Source organism: Leptodactylus fuscus, chromosome 7 (genome assembly GCF_031893055.1).
Source record: "Leptodactylus fuscus isolate aLepFus1 chromosome 7, aLepFus1.hap2, whole genome shotgun sequence".
In the NCBI taxonomy this organism is placed as follows: Eukaryota; Metazoa; Chordata; class Amphibia; order Anura; family Leptodactylidae; genus Leptodactylus; species Leptodactylus fuscus.
This window is the reverse complement of record NC_134271.1, coordinates 139,025,809-139,049,634: the sequence shown is the minus strand read 5'-3', so window position 1 is coordinate 139,049,634 and position 23,826 is coordinate 139,025,809. Positions and strand designations below refer to the sequence as shown.

General features: G+C 43.6%; 1 protein-coding gene across 3 annotated transcripts; it reads right to left on the bottom strand.

The window, feature by feature from the left end:
• Positions 1 to 6,098: 6,098 nt before the first annotated feature.
• ANP32E (acidic nuclear phosphoprotein 32 family member E) lies at positions 6,099 to 21,625 on the bottom strand. 3 transcript variants are annotated; one of them, XM_075283163.1, is made up of 8 exons: positions 21,342 to 21,625; positions 13,394 to 13,543; positions 12,930 to 13,052; positions 11,019 to 11,184; positions 10,633 to 10,784; positions 10,385 to 10,454; positions 8,887 to 9,078; positions 6,099 to 8,797 (listed from the first exon to the last, which is right to left on the bottom strand). In XM_075283163.1, the coding sequence occupies exons 1-8, from the start codon at positions 21,393 to 21,395 to the stop codon at positions 8,724 to 8,726; spliced, it is 981 nt and encodes a 326-aa protein (XP_075139264.1). In that variant the 5' UTR covers positions 21,396 to 21,625; the 3' UTR covers positions 6,099 to 8,723. The 3 variants fall into 3 exon arrangements, with proteins under 3 accessions (XP_075139264.1, XP_075139266.1, XP_075139265.1); XM_075283165.1 differs by lacking the exon at positions 8,887 to 9,078; XM_075283164.1 differs by lacking the exon at positions 8,887 to 9,078 and having other exon boundaries at positions 6,099 to 8,800; positions 21,342 to 21,622.
• Between the last annotated feature and the right edge of the window lie 2,201 nt (positions 21,626 to 23,826).

Here is a 23,826-nt window from a genome sequence, read left to right as displayed (position 1 = left end):
CGACGAAGGCGCTTGCACACATCAAAGTAGGTGAGTTTAAAAAATGTTTTGAACAATGGCAGACGAGATTTGACAAGTGTATTGCCGCTAAAGGAGAGGACTTTGAAGGAGATTGTACAAAAATATAAATACATGCTTCAAAAACAACTTTTCTGGAAACTTTTGGGTACACCCTCGTACAGAGAGCTTCATCCACCAACAGGGAAGGGGATAAGTGTCCAACCCCAGGGCTACCCAGGGATCAGGAGAACAAGGTACCGAACATCCCCCTATAGTGGTTTCTTGTGAATAGAGCACCAATGCACTTGATCAGCACTCCATTCACCAACATGGGGTTATGAGCACAACCGGGGTTTTTTGAACCGGAATGTGAGGCAGAGGCCACCTCAGGCTCCGATCCAAAATACGGGTATCTGAGACTGGATGAAGGTGCAGTCCACTGGCATCCAGTTGGGAACTCCGCTCTGGATTAGGCCCAAATGAATGATCCTAGTCGGGAGGAGGGAGTGTCTTCAGGCAGATTCGCCTTGGGACATCTGAGAATGAGCATGTTGCTTCTTCTGGAACAAATGGCTCCCGGAAAAAAAAACCGACCTGCTCCCATTGATTTCAATGAGAGCCGTCTTTTTGGTCAGGATTTTGAGGCGGATACGGCCTCAAAATCCTGACCAAAAAACTCAGTGTGAATGCTCCTATGTGTGGTCCACTAAAGGGTATTATCCCTCTTTGTATACAATGGAAGATCACACCTGATATTTCAGTATAAGGATATTCTCCGTGATCCGAGGGGAAATCAAATTTTCAGGAAACGGTATATTGTACAGCATCATTTTTTTTCTCCTCTGGAAAACCTCTTTATTGAGTCACTTACCCCAAAACATGCCCCATTTTTTTATATCCTGACTTGTATTTTCTGGTTGAAAAAAGTGCCAGGAAATCTTCCAGATATTTGCGTCTAAGGTGCACTAAAAATGCAGTGTCAAGTCAACCCACTTCAGGACTGGAGCAATTTCCCATGTTCAGGACTAGACACATTTTTGGGGTTTTTTTGTACATGGGCCATAAAAAAAAATTTCGGTTAAGGCTTGTGCACACGGAGTTAACAAGCATATTTTTGCATATTACACATGTATAGAATGCATGTTAAAATAACACTCCTATTGACTTCAATGAAATCTTTTAAGTTCACACTGAGTTTTTTAGTCAGGGTTTTGGCGTGAAATCCGCCTCCAAACCCTGAACCAAAAAACGCCTCACCATTCAAAGTATACAAAACACTTCTGAGTCTTTTCCTCTAGCGTTTTTTTTCCGTTAGGGGCAAAAAAAGAAGCGAGATGTCCATTCTTTTTGAAGCCTGAGCGTTTTCCGGCTCGTGGCTTTAATACAAGTCAATGGGAGCCGGTTTTTCCTGCTCGCGGTTTTTTGGTCAGAAACCAGAAGCGGAAATGGCAAAAACCCAATCAGGAAACGTCAGGCGTTTTTTAAATATAATCATGACCATATCCCAAAAGGAAACGGATACGGAAACTGCTCGAAAAACACCTCAAAAAACGCTTCAAATGGTAAAAAAAAAAAAAAACGCCTCAGGAAACTCCTCAGGTGTTTTCCGGTCCGGTTTTGACAATGACCAAAAAACTCTGTGTGAACATAGCCTCACACGTGCCAAAAAATGTGACGCGTTTTTTTACACATGTAAAAGATTTCATTGAAGTCAATGGGAGTATAATTTTTACACGTGTACTATGCTAAAATACGCTTGCGTTAACTCCGTGCGCACGAGCCCTTACTTGTATAATGTTTGAGTCTTTTTTTTAGTAACACATAGGGCTCTATTTTTTATTATTATTATTATTATTATTATTATTATTATTATTTTGTTTTTAATATCCAAAAAACGTAAACAAAAAAGAAGGGAAAATATTTGTTTTTCATGTCTAATTTTTTTTTATTTTATTTGCACAAAGTGCTATGTTGTGCCCCAAGGGGCGGAGATAAAACTTGTAATGTGGATGTGGTATCTGCAGCTTTTGTGTTTGTTTTTTTTCACTTTAAGAGTGCGTTCACACGATGCCCGCAAAATCACGGCCGCAAAATAACGCGGCGTATACGATCCTAACTCCCATTGAAATCAGTTGGAGCGTTTACAGCGCACAAACTCTCACACGCCGTATACGTGCCATATCACGTGGCACGTTACATCGTGTGAACACACCCTAATATTTGTTTTTTACGTTTTTTTTTTTTTTGAGGGGCATTTTAACAGTACTTTTTTGGTGGGGTCTGATACATTTAGCCCGTTACAGAAGAAATGCAGCCTCCTAACCTGAACGGATAGGTCTTCTAGGGCGCAGCAACTTCTACTGCACAGCCCCTTGCAGATCACGTGGCAAATTTACTTAACTGTTCATACCAGAAATCTGGTGTAGAAATGGCGCATAGGCCAGGTGTGAGCTAAAGATACATCGCTTTGTTGTATTTTCTCCCAACTTTCAACGTTTTAAGACCATCAAGACCAGTAAAGCCTGACAGATTTATTATACCTCTGAGGGCGGGTGCACACCAGCGCCCAGTCTCCGTTTTCTGTCAGCAGAAGAGGAATCCCAGCCTTTAGTGTCCGCCGGTGAGCGCCTTCTGCATTCTGGTGCACCTTGTGCCTGTGGGGGAATGGAGTGGCCCTGCCTTTTTTTGGGAACGTAGGACCCTGAATAGGAGTTGGAACACTGGTCCTTTAGCATATGTAACTCATAGATTGAAAGCTCTTGGGAGCAGGACCCTCAATCCCATTATGCAAATGGGTTATTACTCTGTTGCGTCTCATGTTGTCTGTCCTTGAAGTCTAGGCTTTGCTGCGAAATATGTTGGCGCTATATAAGCAAAATGTATTATTACGTCACGGCTGTACATGTAGTATACGCACCACGTCAGTCTCCGGAGATTAGCCAGCTCTTTGGACATTTTCGCTGGGGCTGTCGTCCCCTTTCGACATGACTGAAAATTTCTGACACAAAATTTTACATTCCTGTAACTGTAATGGAGGGGTCACAGGACATGTAATACTGTATACGGCCATAGACAAGAGTCTCATATTATTCCTGACTAGAAATCTGTGTCTCACATCTATATGGAGGCCGCCCTATGCCCTTAACACACACGTTTGCAGCCTGTAACATCACCTCACACGTTCACTCACAGGCGGCCATTAGCCCGTCAGCTATACGCACGAATCTAGTGCAAAGTTCCCGCCCCCACGCCTCTGATTGGACGAATGACCCGTCAATATTAACCTGTGGGTGGGGCTGAAATCTGATTGGCGGACTGAGGAGACGAAAAAAGGCGCAAAATGAAGGGGGGACACATGGTGGCATGGTTCCAGCATAATAGTTTAATTTTTATTAATAAAATTTTACATTTTCTCCTCAGGAAAACGCTTTTTACTGTTCTATAATATAAAGGGTTAATTTTCCCGCCTTTTTTAAAATCACCTCAGGCAGCTGAATCTAAGGCAAAGGTTATTTCTAATCAGCTGACGAGACCTTCTAGAAACTTCGAAAGGGGCGTGGCTAATAATCAGCTGATCAGGTCTCGTTGGCTGATTGGTTTTTGACAGTTTTATGGCGCGGATTTTTGAAATAAATACCGGCTCCATCAGCTGGTTGGTCCATTCGGGAAGACGATCTTCAATCGAGCACTCGCCCGCCCTCCCAAGGAAGAAGCCAAGTTGGCTAGTGTTGTCATGGTGTTTGTTGAAGGGGGTTAGTCGATTAGCTTATGCTGATCGGACTTTGTTTTTTATGGAGTAGTTTAATTTATTGATTTGGTTGTTTATTAAATTATTTAGTAATATTTTTAATTATTTATTGATGAATTATTGATTGTTATGTTGTAGTTACCTTAATAAACACCGTGGCCCAATAACATTCACAAATAAATTTGGTTGTCTTGTATTTATTTCTATTATTTAGAGTATATATTTATCATTAATTGTTATCAATTATTAATTATGCAGAGTGGGACCTATGCTGCCATGCTTACGGTCTGTGACTGAGTGTAGCGTGGCGCGCCCCCTTCCGGCTGTGGCGAGAATAGGGGGAGACGTCGTTGTGGGACATTTGACAGGACAGGCTGGGTTACCACACTTTTCCTAAATTGGTCTGGGCACATATAGGGGTTAGTTACCATAACCCAGACATTTGTCACACAACACGATTTCTATGGTGTCGCATGCTGTGACTGATACGACACCCAAAAACCCAAGCTTGGTCAACTTCATGTGACAGCTTAGTACCAATTTGTAGACTAAAGTTACAGGGCGAGCTGTCACAATCAAAAATCATAAAGCCACTCCTTCACAAATGAAGTAAATGGTGTCAGATTGCAAATAAAATAGGATAACCATCAGTAAGCGACTAAGTCACAGTCGTAACCGTCTTGGGGTCATAATGCAACTCAGCGATCTTTAGTCATGCAGGTCTCGGTATGGTTTACATGCCGTGCCGCTCATTCGCTGTACAAACCGTAGCCGCGAGCGTATTGTAGTGTTCTCACAGACTTCAGTCGGACAGCGCTGCACTACTACACTCACCGCTATAGTTTGTACAGCAATCGATCAATATCACAACAGCTGGACGTTCATTGGTATGGCGGGGGTTATTTTTGCTTGTGTTTTATCTGGTAACATGTCTTTGGATTAAAAGTTTTAAGGAACACGTTGCATTGCTCGACTTCCTCCACCTTTTCTATATAAAAAGTTAGGCGGCTTTACAAGGCACCACATTTATCAGCGTGTAGACTTTCTAGTGTGACTTTACACTTCCCATTAGTAGGCCTAGTGCATGCCAAACTAGGCCAAAATTTTGGCGCACACCGTTACCTTCACATTCACAATTGTTGGATATGCCATCGGAAATTGGCAGAGGGGAAAAAAGGTCTTGCAAAGAGGATGTTTTCCTCCTCAGGTTTTAGTTGAAAACTGACAGATGCCCGACAGACCCCATTATAGTCAATGGGGTCTGCCGATTTCCATCTGTAACCTATGTTTTAAAGGCCCGCCTCTCCATTGTTTGGGTCCCGATGGACCTAAACTAGAGAGACCGTGCTAGTGTGAATCTAGAGTCAGCCATACTTATTACATTCAAGTTGTGTCTAAAACACGTAATAAACAAGCAGCAAGGCATCTTAGGTAGGGTTTGGGGTTGCACCACCATAAGTTTGCATGAACTAAATCTGCACAGAATGGATTTCACTTACAAGAGGTCATCTCAAGACCACTCCTTCCAAAATGCAGTAGTGGTCACTGAGGAGAAATGTATTACATAGTGTAGGGGGAGAGGATTGAAGCAAATTCAGGGATGGAATCGAACGGAGACAATGAGCATATCCTTATGGGGTCAGTAATCTTCAGCATACTAGCCATTGGAAAGCTGCAACTTCCAGCATGCTCCGTTCTCTTCTGTGGGACATCAAAGAAGCACAGAACAAGCATGCTGGGATTTGTAGTTTCACATTAAACAGCTGATCCCTGTAGTAAAGGGCGCAGTCTGCCATCTTTATACCCTAATAGGGTACATTGAGAGCGGTTTTAGTCATGAGACACTAATACTAGTTACTCGATAGTGAACTGAATTACTAGCCGTCACGTAGCCCTATTACATTTAGGTGTAAGATCCTTTATACACTACACAAGTAAAGTGTTGTACTGTACCTGTGCCCTGTAACACAGGAGCAACACTTTCCAGTATGAGATCGGCCAAATGGAGGAAACATTATGCTCAGTGTCTCCCAATTACTTCTAAAAATGCTGATGGGTTGTCCTAAAAATAGGGACTTTGTAAACACGTGAGAAAATGGAACAAGAAGCAAACAGCGCTGTTCTGTGTAGTGGCAGAACAGAGTTACTGCAACTTAGGTTCCATTCAAATAAATAGGAACTGATTTGCAGTACCGGGTCTGGCCACTACACAGAACGGCGCTGTCTACTTCCTGTTCTCTATGTATCAGCTCCTGCCTCAGGACTCTTAGTGCGTAGCCTTTCTTTGAGGACTGATCTGAGGTGTGTGTAAGATGAAAAGCACAAGGAGAAGGCAGAAAAGAGTCCAAGCTTAGACTAGATAACACTGTTATGGCTTTATTCAAAAACAAAGTCGCACATTTAAGAGAATCCAAAAGTAACTGATCACACTATATACATACTGCCATAAAAGAGTATTTCAAATAGGACAAATCCCTCTGTAAATATAAAACCCACCCTTATATATCTGCACAAAAAAAAAAAAAACTTAACTTAATTGAAAGGCTGATGTTAGGACTCTAAAAAAATTTCATCACCACGATGCGTAATAGTGGCTTACAGGTTACAACATAAGTTATGGGGTTGGGGGAGGGGTTGGTATATGTAAATGTTTGATAGATGATACACAAGGTCCAAGCATATGGCAACTATGCAACCAAGCCCTAACAAGGAGACCCTAATAAGTCACCCAAGTCATTTTACACCGCCATATTGGGATGGAGAAACGCAGTCTGAATGTCGGTCGTATTTCTCCGCCCGAACATGGCTTTGGTGAACCGAGCTTGCAGCATTATATGGGCTTATGATGGTGTAAGCTTCAGGACTACCGTGGCTCTACCGTCCTGCACTCACAGCAAATCATCAATACAGGACATGAGGAGTAGAAAGATCCTTGTCAAAGTGATTGTTGTCCTGCTTTCCCAGACTCCTGAATGTCAAATCTGTCTGATCACCGCCAGGCCAGGGAATGTCTCTCTCCATGACTAGACAGATTTGCCATTCAAGAACTTTTTTTTTTTTTTTTTTTAAAAAAAAGCCACGTCCACCAATTTTTATTGCTCCTCTACATGAAAAAACAGCAACATTGCAATAGATCCTACTAACAGTTGTCTCTACACCTCGTGTGCAGACCACGTGTCTCCATAGTCTTATACTCATTTGTCCCCTACATCGATTTGATAAGGTAGCCAGAAATAGGGGACAGACAAAAGGGAACGTGACTTCAAGAAGACTGCGCAGTTTGTAGTCTTACCATGGCGAGTCTGCCAAAAGCCCGTAGAAATAAAAACGGCAGGGATTTTATGGACAACAGCTATTGCAAAGTTGCTTGGTTTTTCAATTTCTGTACACTGAACTTGTAAAGCTGGACGTCGCCTTTAATTTAAAGGGGTTGGCTACTTTCAGACCAATATTGACAAATGTACAATAAAAAGATAAACAATTTTCCAATATACTTTCTGTATCAATTCTGCACGGTTTTCTAGATCTCTGCTTGCTGTCATTCATTCTGCTACTTCTAGAGGATAAATGTCTGACCATGGTCATGTGATTTACAGTCCATGGTCATGTGATTTACAGTCCATGGTCATGTGATGAGCACAAAGCTAATTACCAGGCAGATCTCTGATTATTGGGCTGTGACTGTAACGAGCGGCACCTATGTACTCATCACATGACCATGGACCGTAAATCACATGACCATGGTCAGAGTTTTATCCTCTACAAGTAACAGAATGAATGACAGTGAGCAGTGAACTAGAAAACCGTGAGGAATTGATACAGAAAGTATATTGGAAAATTGTACAACTTTTTATTGTACATTTGTTTGTTAATATTGGTCTGAAAGTGGCCAACCCCTTTAAGGATAATGCTCCAATATGACAGCAGACCGAAGGAGGTAATAGTCTACAAGCATCCTGGATCAATGCTCCTCTAAAGCAGTGTTAGGCTAAGGCCTCACGTTGTGGGTACGCACCTTTTTTTGTTGCAGATTTTGCTGTGTTTTTTTGAGCCAAAGCTTGGAGTGGATTGAACTTTTTTTTTGTAGCCATTTTTTGTTGCAAAATCCGCAAAAAAAAAAAAAAAAAAAAAAGCTGCGTTTCCACAACGTGAGACCTCAGCGTTACTTGATAACAGGAGAGGCATCTGGGAAGTGTTCTATTCCTCAATAGCAACGATTGTCCTTCTCCCCCGCCTCCATCTACTAAACAAAACTGCCTATAACTGTACAGACAAAGACATCGCTCAATGCAACATTTGTAACCAGTATCTAAGCAGGGTTGGATTTTACGACTAGTATTTCCCAGAATGCAATGCGTTTACCACCCCATGGTAATCTGCGATATCGCACATGATCCTTTTGGGTCGATACACAGAAGGCAGGAGCAATCTATTGCCCGATACCAGGCCTCACATCTATCAAGCATCCAATTATAAAAACAGATTTGATAAAAAATAATAAAATAGCGCACATATTTATTTAAGCTTCAGTTACCGCTTGCTGTATTGCATTTATGCTTTTGACAGAGTCTTAATATTTGCCTTACGTCAAACAGAAAAAAAACCAAAAACATGGGGGGAAAAAAACAAACAAACAAACAAAAAAATCACTCATCACATCCAAACACCGATGGATAACCCCTTCATTCCCAAAGGAGCCTCACTGTGAGAGCTCTCCGGGACACAATTTATGACACAGGGGGTCAGAAGGAAGTTTCTAGATAAGATTGCTATTAAAGGATCTTTATGTTTTATTTGGAATGATAAAAAGGGCACAAAAATCGTAAAACCACACCTTTTCCTATAAAAAAGTTACATGTTAAATCTGTAGGGACATCTATTGTACATGTAGAGACATACAGAACTGCATTAGCATTCTAGCATCAACCCCAGGGCTCAGAAAAGAGACTGGTCCTAGCCTCCCGCAAATAAAGTCTCAATCCTCGTCTTCATCCCCTTCGTCTTCTGCCTCTCGTTTTCTTTTCTCTCCCCGTTCGACGGCTTCCTCCTCTTCTGTGGAAAAAAGTAAAGTAAGAGGTTACAATAAAGAAGGTACATCCATATGTGCCCATATATAAAATATAGCTATAGACACACACCGATCAGCGGCCGCTGGTTCCCCAGTTGTCCTTCCTCGGACCAGCTTTGGTAGGTACTAACCACTGCATACCGGGAACACCCCACAAGACCTGCCGTTTTGGAGATGCTTTCACCCAGTCGCATAGCCATCACAATTTGGCCCTTGTCAAAGTTGGTCAAGTCGCTCAGATCCTTACGCTTGCCCATTTTTCCTGCTTCCAAAACATCAACTATAAGAACTGACTGTTCACTTGCTGCCATGGTGGCGAGATAATTGATGTTATTCACTACATGGCTGATCGGTGTGTGTATATACATCTAGACTTAGAAATATATCTAGAAATCACTATAGATCTAGAATCACTTTACAAAGTGCAAAATTTTAAGGCACAAGAACCCTTCTAATATCCTTCACCAGTCATAGTGCAAATGAAAAAAATTAAAGGGGTTGTCCAAGGAGTTAAAAATTGACCTCAAGTCATCCAATGGATTCTTCCCAAGTGACCCGGGGGTTATTGCCCATAGTTTACTAGCCTGCTGACTGTCAGCTCACTGTGTCCTCTCGCGCCTCTCACAGGTATATACCAGTACTACACAGACTGGTTTAGCTATAGATCAGGTGAAGAGGAAGAAGGTGGGGCGAGCTGGGTTGGAACCAGACTCCATGGGCAACCCCTTTAACTTCTGTTTAGAAAGGACTACTTGAGGTGAGGGTAGTGTTGGGCAAATGCAGCATTTTTGTCTGTTTTAGACCTGCAAGTGACAATGTTTTTGACAACTTTATTAGTGGAAACGCTACATTTCAGGTCCCATACAATTACAACTGCATAAAGGGGCAAGTACAAGGTGTGTTTTTTAGCACTGCGTTTACTCCTTGCCTTAGGATAGGCATTCAATATTAAATGGTGGAAGTCTGACCCTCAGCATCTCTGCGGCCTCTTCATAGCTCACTGGCAAAACAGTCAGGCTGGAGTGGTTGCAAGTTACAGGATCCGCCATTCACTTCAATAGGGAAATTAACACTGTTCACACATGCAAAATGGTGATCTACTCCATTGTGTACAAACAGCTGGAGGGTGGGGCTGCCCAGAGTCAAGACCCCACCAATCTAATGTTGATCTTGGAGGACGTGCCATTAACTTTAACTAGCTGGAACACCCCTTTAAAGCGCCTACAGTGCTGACTACAGTGAAGACCCTCTAAGCCCAGGGCTCAGAAACCTTTGGCACGCCAGCTCCTGTGAAACTACAACTATCAACATGCTCCATTCACATCCATGGGAGTTCAAGGAACATGCTAGGAGCTATAGTTTTACAACAGCCGGAGTGCCGAAGGTTGCCGACCCCTGCTCTAGCCAATTAGCAAAGGCGCATCCATAGCTGGCCCAAGTATAGGCCATCGATACAATAACGTGTTCTGCTTTATTAAAGGGGTTTTCCGTCACCAGCTCCGTTCAGCACTCTAAGTATATAATGTCTTGTAACTGTCCAGTAAGTAACACGACAGCTTTTAACGTACCTTCATCATCTTCCTCTTCCTCCTCCCCTTCACCACCATCTTCCACATAATCATCATCGTCCTCCTCATCCTAGGCAGAAAAAATAAAGTTTTCAAATCATACATTGCTTGGCTTTTTTTAACGACAGTCTTGTTGCCCAATCCAAAAAGATGTAAGATGTCTACGTCATGTCTTACATCTTGATCTGATATATGCCATAAGCATCTATATCCCAATGTGAAGCCATTGTAAGGGTAACACAACTTACATGGATTTCTTCTTTCATCAAGTACGACAGCCCTACTTCTTCCTCTTCCTCTCCTAAATCAGACTCGCCCTCCTCTTCATCTTCCTCTTCATATTCTCCAGGAGGCCCAGCTTCATCATCTTCATCTTCGGGATACTCATATTCCTCACACTCTGCAAAACAAAAGAGGAAAGTTAAAAACGTGACTACGCTTTGTGTGCAATGCAATTCCAGCAACCTCTAAAATATCTATGTGCTTTTGTGGGCAGTAGATGAATTTATCCATAGGCCACCAAATATGCCAAGAGCACCATCATTCTCTAATGGTAGTCTACATTCAATCCACACCTATATAGGATGTGGAAGGTAGCGTGAATGGATCCATAATCGTATCCAAGTCTACAAACCTTCATCATCCTCCTCTTCGGAGTCAGGTGCTTCATTATCTTCCTGATCAAATCCATCTAGATAAATGATCTGAGGAAGTTTCCGGAATATGTTGTCTCTGTAATCTTCTAGATTGGTAATCTCACAGTTGAAGAGGTCCAGACTCTTCAGATTTTTTAAGTTTGTCTGCAAGAAAACAAAGGTTACGAAGGCAAGGTTAAAAAAAAAAAACAAACAAAAAAACAAAAACCCACACACACAAAAAAAAGCAAAAACAAATTCATCCCGGCACCCCCATAAAATAATGATACTATGATACTAATTTAATCAAAGATTTTAACCCAGGAGTAGGCAAACTTCGGCACTCTGTTGTCGAACCACAACTCCCAGCATGCATACTTGCTCCGCTGTTCTTGGAACAGCCATGGAAGTGAATGGAGCATACTGGGAGTTGTAGTTTCACAACAGCTGCAATGTTGAAAGTTACTGACTAGAGAAGAGCAAGTAGTATTTGATCTAATACCTCCCCTGCATAGTTATTGGTATAATATGTTGAATACCAAACGGTAAACGCAGTAAAGATTTGTTGCCCCTTCCACCTTCCCTGGCGCTTTTTTACACCAATGACTATGCAGGGGAGGTATTCCATCGAATACTACTCGCTCATCTCTATTGCTGACCCCTACTTAATATACTAAGGGTCAGTTCACACGTGAAAACCGCCTAGCTTATTTGTGCGAGGTAAAAAACCTCGGGGAGTTTTTTTGACGCTGTTTTTTGCATTCCACGCGGTTTTTGACGAGGTTTTTGACGCGGTTTTCGCTAGGTTTTTTTTCCCCTATATGTGCTATAGAAACTGCAGGCGAAAACCGCGCAGTTTTTTGCAAAAAAACCGCGCGGTTTTGTGTGCAAAAAACCGCGCAGTTTTCGCCTCCCATTCACTTCTATGCAATTCTTCAGGCGTTTTCCGCCTGAAGAAAGGTCATGTCGCTTCTTCAGGCGGAAAACGCTAGGAGGAAAAAAAAAGCTAGTGGTCTACATAGACCACCATGTTAAAGGAGAGGTTTTTGAAGCGAATTCCGCTGTCAAAAACCTCCCCTTTGCCCACGTGTGAACTAGCCCTAAAGCAAACCATAAAGATATTTATGTGATGCCCTTTGGCAGATGCACCTACAGTACCTCTTGTGAAATCTGATGTATGGTGGGCATCGACAACATTAAGGGGCTCTGCAGGGAGGGTCTAAATACTTTCTTTCCCTGGGTCCCAAGGCACTACGGCCAATGATCTACAGATAAGTCTCATGTGTATGGCCTGCCTAATGCAAAGCATTTACTGATATTTTAGAATCAGATGCATAACTTGTCAAGTATTTTTCATCACTGGCTATTTTTCTGTATAAGAGGAGCTTTACTGCTTCGGTCTAACCAAGTCAGCTAATTACGAAGGAGTTGGAGTGGGGAAAAAAAAAAAAATAAAGTCATCCGTCGTTTGGTCTCTCAACCCGATAGTCGTGATGTGCACACTCGGATGATACCTTTCAGATGTTGGCACAGTCTGATAAATGACGTAAAAATGGCCCCTATCCCAGACTGATAAGCAATAGTCTAGGGTAACAATAAAACACACTGTAATCCCACTGAAATATAACTGGATAAAGAGGAGCGCTTCAAAGAAGTTATCATTTCTATAGCTCGATCTTCTAATAGTTATACAAACCAGGGAAACAAGGATATTAGCCAATGTAATTGTTTAGACAAGAAGCAGAAATAGAAATCCAAGAGAACCTTAATGACATCTGTATTACGGCCAGAGGTCCTGGGGCCAAAAGACCCAAAATAAGTGCATCATAGATTTGTATTAGAGACTTGCATCCCGCAACATGGACACTAAAATGAGGTAGTGTTACAAGACTCCAAGGCTGAATACTTACTAGGGCTTCCACGGTGCTCAGATCCTTAATCTTGTTACCGCTCAGATTCAGGTAAGTGATATTAGGACACCTTTCCGCTAATACTTCAAGCCCTCCGGAGATACTGTTATCACTCAGTTCCAACTGTAAGGAGAATAAAAAAAACATCATAAAAATAAGATAGGAGACATTGTTGCTCTGCATGTAGGCACCGGCAGAAATATTTACCGAAATCTATACACACACTATACATTATGTGTAAATGTCACCCGACAGTCCCATAATGACTTGCTTATGAATTTGGGGCTTGAAGGACATGAAAAAGTTTGTCAGGTTCACCTGATCCTTATATGTCCTTAGTTTATCGCTTCTCCATGGGTAATGCTGGACGCACATTCATTAATGGCCGGTTTGAGGAATAAGCAGTCACTCCTTGTGTATGCCCAGAGCCCCCCTTTAAACGCCCATGCAGAGTCATGACTTACTTTTCGGAGTTTTGTCAATTGTGGGAGTTTTGCCAGGGAAGAGAGTTCTACATTAGCCATACTGAGGAATTCCAGCTCTTTGAAGTTATCGCTTAAGCCCTCGATCTCGCCATCGCTTGACCGGCAATTGTCTAAAACCAACTCTGTCACCTATTGAGAAAACACAAGGGTGTTACAACAGGAGTATGAAGAAACGGAAGAGCAATAGTTTATAATGAACTGAATGTGAGCCAACATTTAGAGGAACCCAAACAATAATATATTTCTGGCAGGCGACAACTTGCAAGGCAGGGCTGGACAGTAGTAACCACAAACTGTGCCCAATGGCCACTCGGGTAGCTTAGATGGCATATGGTTGCCGCACTGCCTGTGTGTAGTTACACGGCTCCCATAGTGCGTGATGAAGTGCTATGTAATACAACTTTGTTCTCCGGAGAAGAAACCATTTTGGATAACAGGAAAGGCAGCTCTCTCAAGGACCCAATAACAAAGATCAGTATGTAAATCTATTCACAGACGGGAAGGCGTCATCTGTTCAGACCTACTGAATAGGTTTACATTAGTCACAACTGATTATTCTCCTTAAAAGGGGATTTCTAGGACTTTAATATTGATGAACTATCCTTAGGATAGGTCATCGATATGTGATTACTAGCAGACCAACACCCAGGACACCCACAGATCAGCTGGATGTAGTTTGTAACGCGGCTCAGGCCCATTTACTTGGATGGGACTGAGCTGCTGTACTATGTGGCCAAAGAACATGACATGAACACAGGGAAGAGGCCGCAGCACTTGAGCATCAAGGTATGTTCAAACAGCTAATCTGTGGGGTCCTGAGTGTCATGCTTGGGGACCCTATCCGCATAAAAAAGCGGTTATGTAAGAAAACCCGTGGACCCCATAGACTAATGGGGTCCTTGTGGTTTCCACATGAAAAACGCAGAGAGAAAAGTGCTGTTTGCAGGACTTTTCTATCTGTATATTTCAAGCAGAAAGGAGAACGGAATGGCCCGAATGCTGATGTGAACCAACCTCAGACCCCCCATCCCCTACAATCACCTGTGCCAAGGACAGATCCGCACATCCCAGATGGAGTTTTATTAAAACAACCTTTTACTAAACACAAGATAAAGTTGAGTCCCATTGCCCTGCCATTCATCTGACATGTCTTGCAGGCCAAGTAAATAAAGGACTGTTTACCCAGAGTGTCTGGACCCGGGGAGACCACCTGTTCACCTCCCCATGGTCACACGCTGAAGGTGGTTATTGGGTGAGGGTCAGTATGCGGCTTCTGTAGCTATGGCCACATTACACACACTGACCCCCTCCTGTACGTCCAATACCAGAAAAGACAATGTCCTGTTAAATATAGGTTTAGTAATACTTTAGCTTCCTCATGCAGGTCATATATATATATATATATATATATATATATATATATATATATATATATATAATCATGGTCTCACTTTGGTGACACTGGATGTTGACTGGGTTTGCAATGAATACATTAGTGGGTGTTGAAGCCCCCCCGACCGCCTCTGTCCAGGGCTCCCGACATTTATCCCTCTCTGTCGTTTCTTTAGCACGGTGACATTAAGCCGCCGCATGCTTCATCTCAAACATACACTTGCTGGATTTGCGACCATGAGATTGCAGACACCACCTCCTGCAAATGAAAGGCGTTTCAGGAAGGAGAGGGGTTTTGTATCAAGTGACCTACATCCTGAAACATCTGCTGAGAGCAACAAGTCACTTGTGTGAGCGAGCGGACGCTGACAGCAGGCGAGCGGGGGATGCAAGATGATCACTTGGACAGCAGCTGTCTGACAAATGGGGGCATTATCAGAAGATTACACTACCTGAAGCAATACCAGCTAGAAATCCCCTCGCACTGAGATAACTCAGCGGCACTAACATGGATCCTTACAGGGGGAATTTAACCAGAAGTGAATGACAAAATAAACTATATAATAATATATGACTAGATAGCTAAAAGAGGCTTGTGGATCAGGTGCTGAGCACGCTCAGGTTTATAAATAGTGACCATAGGATTTGCTATCACTTTGGGATTAGAGGAGTCCCCACAGATATGTAGATTGAAGGGACTGGTAGGAGTCCCAAAAAAAAAAACAGACCGTCGCTGATCCCTAAGCCTAATGTGAAAAAATGGGTCTGTTACACCATAGAGCGGCATCTCCAGCTGTGGAAGAAGTATAACCCCCAGCCTACAGATAGGAGTTGTGGTTCCATAGAGGAAGGCTATCATACAAGCCCAATTCTGTCTAGTCATACCAAACACAACAAGCTGACCCTGGGCCAAACAGGGAGTGTATGAGTGAAGGAAGGCAGGGGCGACAGATTAGACAGATCTAGCCACACCTCTAGGCGGACGCTACACGGCCAGCTCCAGTCTGCTGAACTCAATCGCCTTATCTGTCTGCGGCCAAGACTCCGGCGAGCAGCCATGATCTCTATATCACACATAGCCAAACCTTGTATAATGTAACTAGTAATACAGAGGAGTCACAGGAAGGGGTCATACACAGTACATGCTCTTTGTATCCTCTATCCTTCCATACAATGATGAGATAGCCTTCAGAACTTTGCACAGAATTTGATACAATCTATTACAGTGTAAAAGTAATTATTCTTACCGATAACCCAAAATATGATAAAGTCAGGCAAGACTGAAATACAATAACTATCTGTATGTAGTAGGAGAGGTCATAAACCTGCAGTACTATATGGTGTAAATGGCCACCGCCGGTGACTTAGGAGCAACGAACCCTATCAACTACTCGCAGGAGACAGACGTAGTAAGCCAAATTTAGGCTCTTGAGGAGATGAAAGGAGTGTAAAGACTTGTCCAAGGACTGGTTTGAACAAATGTAAAGCACCATGGAATTAATGGTGCTATATAAATAAACAATAATAATAATAATAATTCCTTATATTCCCCGTTAACCTGAACATAGGACTTCTCGACGGCTGGATCCTCCGTGATCGCCTGTAATCTGTGGGCCAACCAAGGTAGCAAGTTGGTCGCTTAGTGAGAAGAGATTGTCCATGTAACGCCAGGTTCACACTAGAGTCATCTGTCTGATGTGGTCCAGAGGACCAGAACAATGGACAGCAAGAACAGTGGTTACATACAGTGAACTACAGACTGCATTGACTATAATGGGGTCTGTTTTAAAACTGAAAATGGCGGACACAAAAGCCACACGTGCGGGAGATTTTCATCAGCTAGTCTCAGGCAGATGTTGCGACAGTCTCCTACGATTACTTTGGTACAAATGTGAACGTAGACCAAGGCTGGAGTCATACCTGTGGTGTTCAAAGGAACAGAAAAATGTCATGAATTATAAAGACTGATCAGTCCAATGATGTCCTACAGATCCCACTGACAATAATGGGGCTCAGGATGGGAACTGGTTATGGTGGCGGTCCAAGAAACCCTCAAAACCTCCAACAGAGGCTCCTGACTGAATGTGTGAACCTAGACTAACGGATGCGACGGATCCTCTATACTTTTTTTTCCTTTATATAGCTGTAGAGATAATGTTCCTTCTCACCTCCCCACACCACGTATCCTACAGTGACTGCCATGTGTGACCCCAGACATAAGCGTGGATTATGGAAATACCTCTAATACAGTATATCACCCATTCCTCCTTACTACAGGCCATGGTGTGGAAGAGTATGAATGGAACTACCCACATGCAGGTGAGAAACCCCAATACTAGTGATCATAGGAGCCCCCTAGGGTGTCGCCTGCAGACATCAGCCATTTACCACCAATTCTGCCTATTGGTGGTACATATACATTGTGGGAAAATCCCTTTAATAGAAACAAAGGGCAGAATTCACCACATCTAAATACTGAGAGATCCGGAAAACCCAAGAGAGAAAAAAAAAAAAAAATCAATGAAACGGGTCCCCACGGGACAGAAACGGCGCAGGAAAAATCGCGGCATTTTACAGTAAGTGCAAAGGGGATGTGATTCTAGCAAATCCCATTCCCACTTTGCGATAAAAACCGTGGTGCAGGCGCTACAACTTCCAAAACCGGTGCGGTTTTGGAAATCACAACATGTCAATTCTATCTACGGAAATGCCAATGGTTTCCCTACAGATATAATTGTAACAAAGTCAACGGAGGAAAACTCTGCAAACTTTCTGTCTGAAGTGCTGAGAGAAGAACCACAATGTGTTGCAAGTCACAGATTTTCCCTCAGCACTTTTTTGCTGCAGCACGTCCCGTGGGGCCTTAACCTTAAGTGGATTTCTAAAAGTCAATGTTGAGGTCTCTCTTGGCACTGGGAATAGGGTCACGGCTCCCCATTTTCTATATACAATAAGATAGTGTTTCTACAAGAAGGGGTTAAAGGCTCCCGAAGACAAACATTAGGATACCGTCTGTAAATTAAACAGCAAGTTCTTTAGTAGGACTTGTAAACACAGTGTAGACCATGGCGCACCCACCTTCAGCACGCTAGCGACTGTGAACTACAACTCCCAGCATGCTGCAGTCACTTCTATGGGAGTTCCCAGCATGTACACTTGCTTGGCTCTTCTCAGAAGTGTAGTTTCACAACAGCGAGCGTGCCAAAGGTTGCCGACCCCTGGTCTAAACTCTTGTAAAAGTTTTCAAGGCAATGATGGGTTTGCAAAGTGCTCATGACCTGTGGTATACAATTACACAGGGTGGCAACCTCTGACTCCACCGCTACAACAACCACCCATAGGATGGTCATGTCGGCTGCAAAGGCACAGGTTACACACCGCGGAAACTACTGTAAGAGTGATAGGACACATGGTGATCATGTCCATATCCAATATGGTGACCAATGACATTACAGCTATTCACAACCCAGCTAAAGGACTCCTACAGTGATGAGATTGTGGGTAATGAAATGCTATTGTATTTACCCCTCAGCACATCATCTGCTTCTACAATCCTAATGTTCATCCAGAGAGAAGCAAAAGGTGCAAGTAGGGCTACATTTACATACGAAACTGTATGATAGTTTGTTTGGGTTTTTTTGCTCAGGATCATCATTGCACTTATACAAAACTTTTTACATTTAAGGTTTTTGGGGGGGTTTTCAAAGACAAAACTAGGTGTAAAACCAAAAACAAAAAAAAAAACACACAAAAAAACCCTCGTATTTTCTAAGGCCCAGTTCACCTCTGCACATGGGTTTCTGTTCAGGGAGTCTGCTTGGGGACCCCCTGAAAAGAAACCTAATCCACATAAAAAAGTGGTTACCTTAGGAAACCTGCAGACCCCATAGACTATAACGGGGTCCGTGTGGTTTCCGCTTGAAAAACGCAGAGAGGGGAATGGAATGGCCCAAACGCAGATGTGACCTGGGCCTCAGTCCACTTAAAAAAACAAAACACCTGCAAAAACCTGAATGTGTACATATGCCCAAAGAGTAAGGACTTGTGCACACATAGTTAACGCGAGCGTATTTTAGCAGAAAACACGTGTAAAAATAACACTCCCATTGACTTGATTAGATCTTTTACACGTGAAAAAAAACATGTCGCTTTTTTTTTTTTTTTTTACACATGTAAAAGATTTCATTGACGTCAATGGGAGATTTATTTTTTACATGTGTATTCTGCTAAAATACGCTCATGTTAACACCGTGTGCACGAGCCCCAAGACTGTCCTAATATACACTCAGATTGCTGGATTATCGGACAGCACGGACAATACAACCTCATTTGTTAAGGCAGGCAGTCCCAAGAATACTAGGATCTCAACAAACATAATATCTGGAATATTTCAACAAATACCCACTAGAATAGCTCGCTGTCTAACATCTACACAAGTTTCCAATGTAGCTGCTAAAGTTTCAGTATACTTAAAGGGGTACTCACATTGTATGACGCTGCGGTATAAGGATTATGATGGGTGGGAGTCTGACCTCTAGGACCCCCCAACAATCAAGAGAGTTAAAGGGTAGGACCCAGATAGCAACTCCATTACAGTGGTGCACAGTACCAGCACTTAGGAGCTAGAATAGCAAACCCAAGCAATATTCTTAAAGTCCTTGGAAGAACCCCTTTGCAGGAATTTCTAGTCCCCAGGGAGAAAGGTTTTCTAAAACCAGAATAGGAGACAAGTGTCTGATTATTGGGGTTCTGACCGATGAGACACCCACCGATCAGCAGCCCTCTGTGTGAATGTGTCAGCAGTCAATACTGGTTTGCTCCTACATTTCTATGTAACAGTGTGGCGTAGTGGGCACACACGTGAACTACTGCTCGATTTGCACAGCTGACTCAGGGATCCCCATTCATATCAGAGCTAGGACCCCCTAGTGATCAGATGCATATCCCACTATTCCATGTACAGGGCATAAACATTGGGGAAATTTACAAACACTACCACACCTTAGACACAAGCCAGTGGCACGTCACCACTGTTCAAGAGTGTGGGCAGAATGGGCCAAGGATCATCATAAGTCAGGGATGTCCTGGCCCATTTACTTTAACTCATGCCAGAGTTAAGGCTATATTGACCCCTGGCTATATCACTGGACATGGGTTCACCAAAAGTGGGTTGGTATATTGACCCTTGCAACTTGTCCGTATGTTCATCAGACGAGTACGGCACTACTAGTATCATAGATAACTATAGTACTAGGACTCCCTCTCCTAGCATGAAGTTCAGGCCAGTAAATCCAGCGAACACAAGGTGTGAAATGCGGTCATGTGACTAGTCTCTTTAAGAAAACCCCTTTAAAATGAGTTCTCCAAGGAGGCTTTCATGTCAGCTGTTACTATGTTATCAGGTGTAAACGTGGGTCACGTAAACAGAACCAGCCCCCAAACTGCTCTGCTTCCTCCCTACTGGTTACCTGCACAATGGGGGCTGGATTTTCTATTATAATGATGTAGTCTCCTAGCCCCCATGCTGTGGGTAAGTAGCAGATAGGAGGCAGGGCGACTCAAGAGCCGGGTGCTTGTCCGTCCATGTGACTAGGGTCAGGACTAGTTGGGAAACCTGTGGTGGAAATCCTCATTGACGTTTAAAACCAAAATACTGCCCCCCGGGTAACTAAAATAAGAACTACTCTCACTTATTAGAATGGGCTGGGCACATGCACCTAGTAAATGGCAGGGAGCCATACTGTACATGTGCACTGTACAGAGGTATGTAAAGCCTGTAGGGGTGGTCCCAGGCATTGGGGCCAAGGTCAGGTCTGGAATATAGTTAAATATATAGCCAAGACGTCTCCCCTTTCCACCCTATACCGTAGTAACAAGCCACATGGGTCATAAATCAGCACCGTAATACAGTGTCTAGTGATTGACAGCTGCAACTAGGTAAACAGATGGGCACATGTGTTACTACACGCCATAAAACACAGCTCACTTTGTGGCACGGTGGCCCCCGGTGACATACCACATGCTACTATCAAGGCGCACTTGACATCCATGAGGCGCGCTGGTACAACTATATACAAATGGGCTGGATTTATTGGACGCAAAGTTGCACGGCGGCGCAGGTTGCACAATGGTGCGATAAAGTTTAGATACATTATTCGATACAAATCCATCCTATTACCTAAAACTATAGAAATCCAGGTCTCAGGGGTCAGGACTGTTGTTTACCAGGACACCCTGAAGCTCTTTGTAATATTTCACCCCAATAATGGCAGCCCCGGGCCCCCTCTCCTCATCCCTGGGGCCCTGTGTAGCCATGAGGTGGGGCTGCCGACTCTCCCCTCCCTCCATATGAAAACTTTAGCAGCCGCAGGCAGGTAGTGAGTGAGCTGCTGCTCCGAAGAAGGGAGCCCTGACAACATGGGAGGGAAACCCCGCTCCCCGGCTCCAAAATCAGAGAAAATGACCCTCCGAGGAGCTCCAGGGTACAAGACAAGGCGCTCCTATCGGGGCGGGATGTCCCCTCAGGTGTTCTTACCTCAGCCGGAGATCTGTTCCTCAACTCAAGGGTGATGCGCTTCTTCATCTCCATTTTTCCCGGGCCAACCTTCAGCTGGGGGTCACGTCGGGAAAAAACTTTACAGGCGCGAAACTAACTCACGACAGCCGGAATGCAGAAAACGTAAGGAAACCGAGCGGTAAAGTGAGACACGGAGCTCCGGTGCAGGCCCCCCTGACCCCTCTCAGCAGGGCTCCCTTCTCTCTCAATGGCCGCTCACCAACTGAGACTCCATTACACGGTACAGGCATCCCCTCACTTAGGCAACGCCTCTCCTCACATTCCATTGGACGGCGGCGGTCAGATCCGCCACGCCATTGGTCCAGACGCTTGTCCTTCGAAAAACAAGCGCGGGATTCCGCCCCCGGCCGACGCTCATTGGTTGGAAGTGTGAGCGCAGTTAATTGCGATTGGCTGCGACGCACGTCCCTCACGCGGATCCAACCGCTGTCGTCTGACCCAGGCGTCGTGTCTTTGTGTTTTCGACGCTTTCGCGCCCTATTTTAGGTCAGGGGAACCATAGTGAGAGGCAGGCGCTGGGGTTGTGAGGCGCAGACGGAGACTCTTAGGGTTTCAGTGAGGTAAAACTTCAAGTTTCTGAGGAAAGTCATCCTTTGGTGGTAGAAGGAGAGTGTGGCTGGTCACAGAAAAGGAGAAATTTATAAAAACTTTAAAAAAAAGTTTTTGCAGTGCGAAATTTTGGCGTGAAATTAAAGGTTTCCGCTTTCTTCAAGATGGAGGACCTCAGTTTTGAGGAGTCATTGTCTTTCGAAATGGCGTATAAGGGGGGGCATGATCAACTTTTATAAATGTATGAGGCGTTTCATGTAAAATCCTGTCAAAAGACAAGGGGGTGTGCCCTTGAAATAGTCGAAATGTATAGGTGGGTTCACGCCAGCGCCCGGTCTCCGCTTTAGGGTTTCCGTCTTCTGCCCTGAGAAACTGGACAAGGAACGGAAACCCGGCAGTCAGTTTTCAAACCCATTCACTTGAATGCAAAGTGTGCGCCCGTGATTGTCTTGTTTTTTTTAATCGGACACAAAGTCCTGCATGTCCGACTTTGTGTCCGGTTAAAAAAAAAACGGTTTCGCCGCGGACAAGCACAAAATGCTCACGGGCGCACTCTTTGCAAACCTATTCAAGTGAATGGGTTTGAAAACCGACCGCAGGGTTTCCATTCCCTGTCCAGTTTCTCAGGGCAGAAGATGGAAACCCATCGGATTGCCTAAAGCGGAGACCGGGCGCTGGTGTGAACCCGCCCTAACATGCTAATTTTTTTTCTTTCGGCCCTACAGTTATGCGTTTTCTTTATCCCTGGATGAACTCAATGGACACAAGTCTTCATTTGATCATACTATTCAAACCCTCAACACCTCCTGTCACCTCCAGCTCAAGAACATCCATCGAATCTGCTCGTTCCTCACCCCTGAAACTACTAAGATGCTTGTCCAGGCCCTCATAATCTCCCACTTAGACTACTGCAACACCCTTCTCCATGGACTCCCAGCTAACACCCTCACCCCCCTCCAGTCCACCATAAACTGTGCTTAATCCACCTCACCCCCCGATCCTCATCGGCTGCTCCCCTCTGCCAGTCCCTCCACTGGTTACCCATAGCCCAGCAAATTGAGTTCAAGCTACTGTTAACATACAAAGTGATCCACAACCTGTCCCCTCCATATATCTCTGAACTAATCTCCCGCTACCTGCCCACATGTACCCTCAGATCCTCCAATGACCTCCTACTCCGCTCTGCTCTCATCCGCTTCTCACACAACCGTCTCCAAGATTTCTCCCGTGCATCCCCCATACTCTGGAACTCCTTACCAAGACACATAAGACTGACCCCCATAATCACAGGCTTCAAGAAGGCCCTGAAGACTCACCTATTCAGGAAGGCCTACAACCTCCAATAACACTATCACCACACCACCATCTGTACAGTCTCCCCCTCTCCTTCTGTCTCTACCCCCCTTCCCTCATAGATTGTAAGCCCTCACGGGCAGGGCCCTCTACCCCACTGTGCCAGTTGGTCATTGTTTGTATTAGATCTACCTGTATATTTTGTGTATTGTATGTAACCCTCAAATGTAAAGCACCATGGAATTAATATAATAATGTACAGCACCATGGAATTAATATAATAATGTAAAGCACCATGGAATTAATATAATAATGTACAGCACCATGGAATTAATATAATAATGTAAAGTACCATGGAATTAATATAATAATGTACAGCACCATGGAATTAATATAATAATGTAAAGCACCATGGAATTAATATAATAATGTAAAGCACCATGGAATTAATATAATAATGTACAGCACCATGGGATTAATATAATAATGTAAAGTACCATGGAATTAATATAATAATGTACAGCACCATGGAATTAATATAATAATGTAAAGCACCATGGAATTAATATAATAATGTACAGCACCATGGAATTAATATAAT

Coding starts and splice junctions, on each gene's coding strand:
- ANP32E (XM_075283163.1), bottom strand. CDS start 21,395: ATGGAGATGAAGAAGCGCATCACCCTTGAGTTGAGGAACAGATCTCCG. Junction 11,185..12,929: donor TGAGCACCGTGGAAGCCCTA/GTAAGTATTCAG, acceptor GTTTTCTTGCAG/ACAAACTTAAAAAATCTGAA. Junction 9,079..10,384: donor GGAAGAGGAAGATGATGAAG/GTACGTTAAAAG, acceptor TTTTGGAAGCAG/GAAAAATGGGCAAGCGTAAG.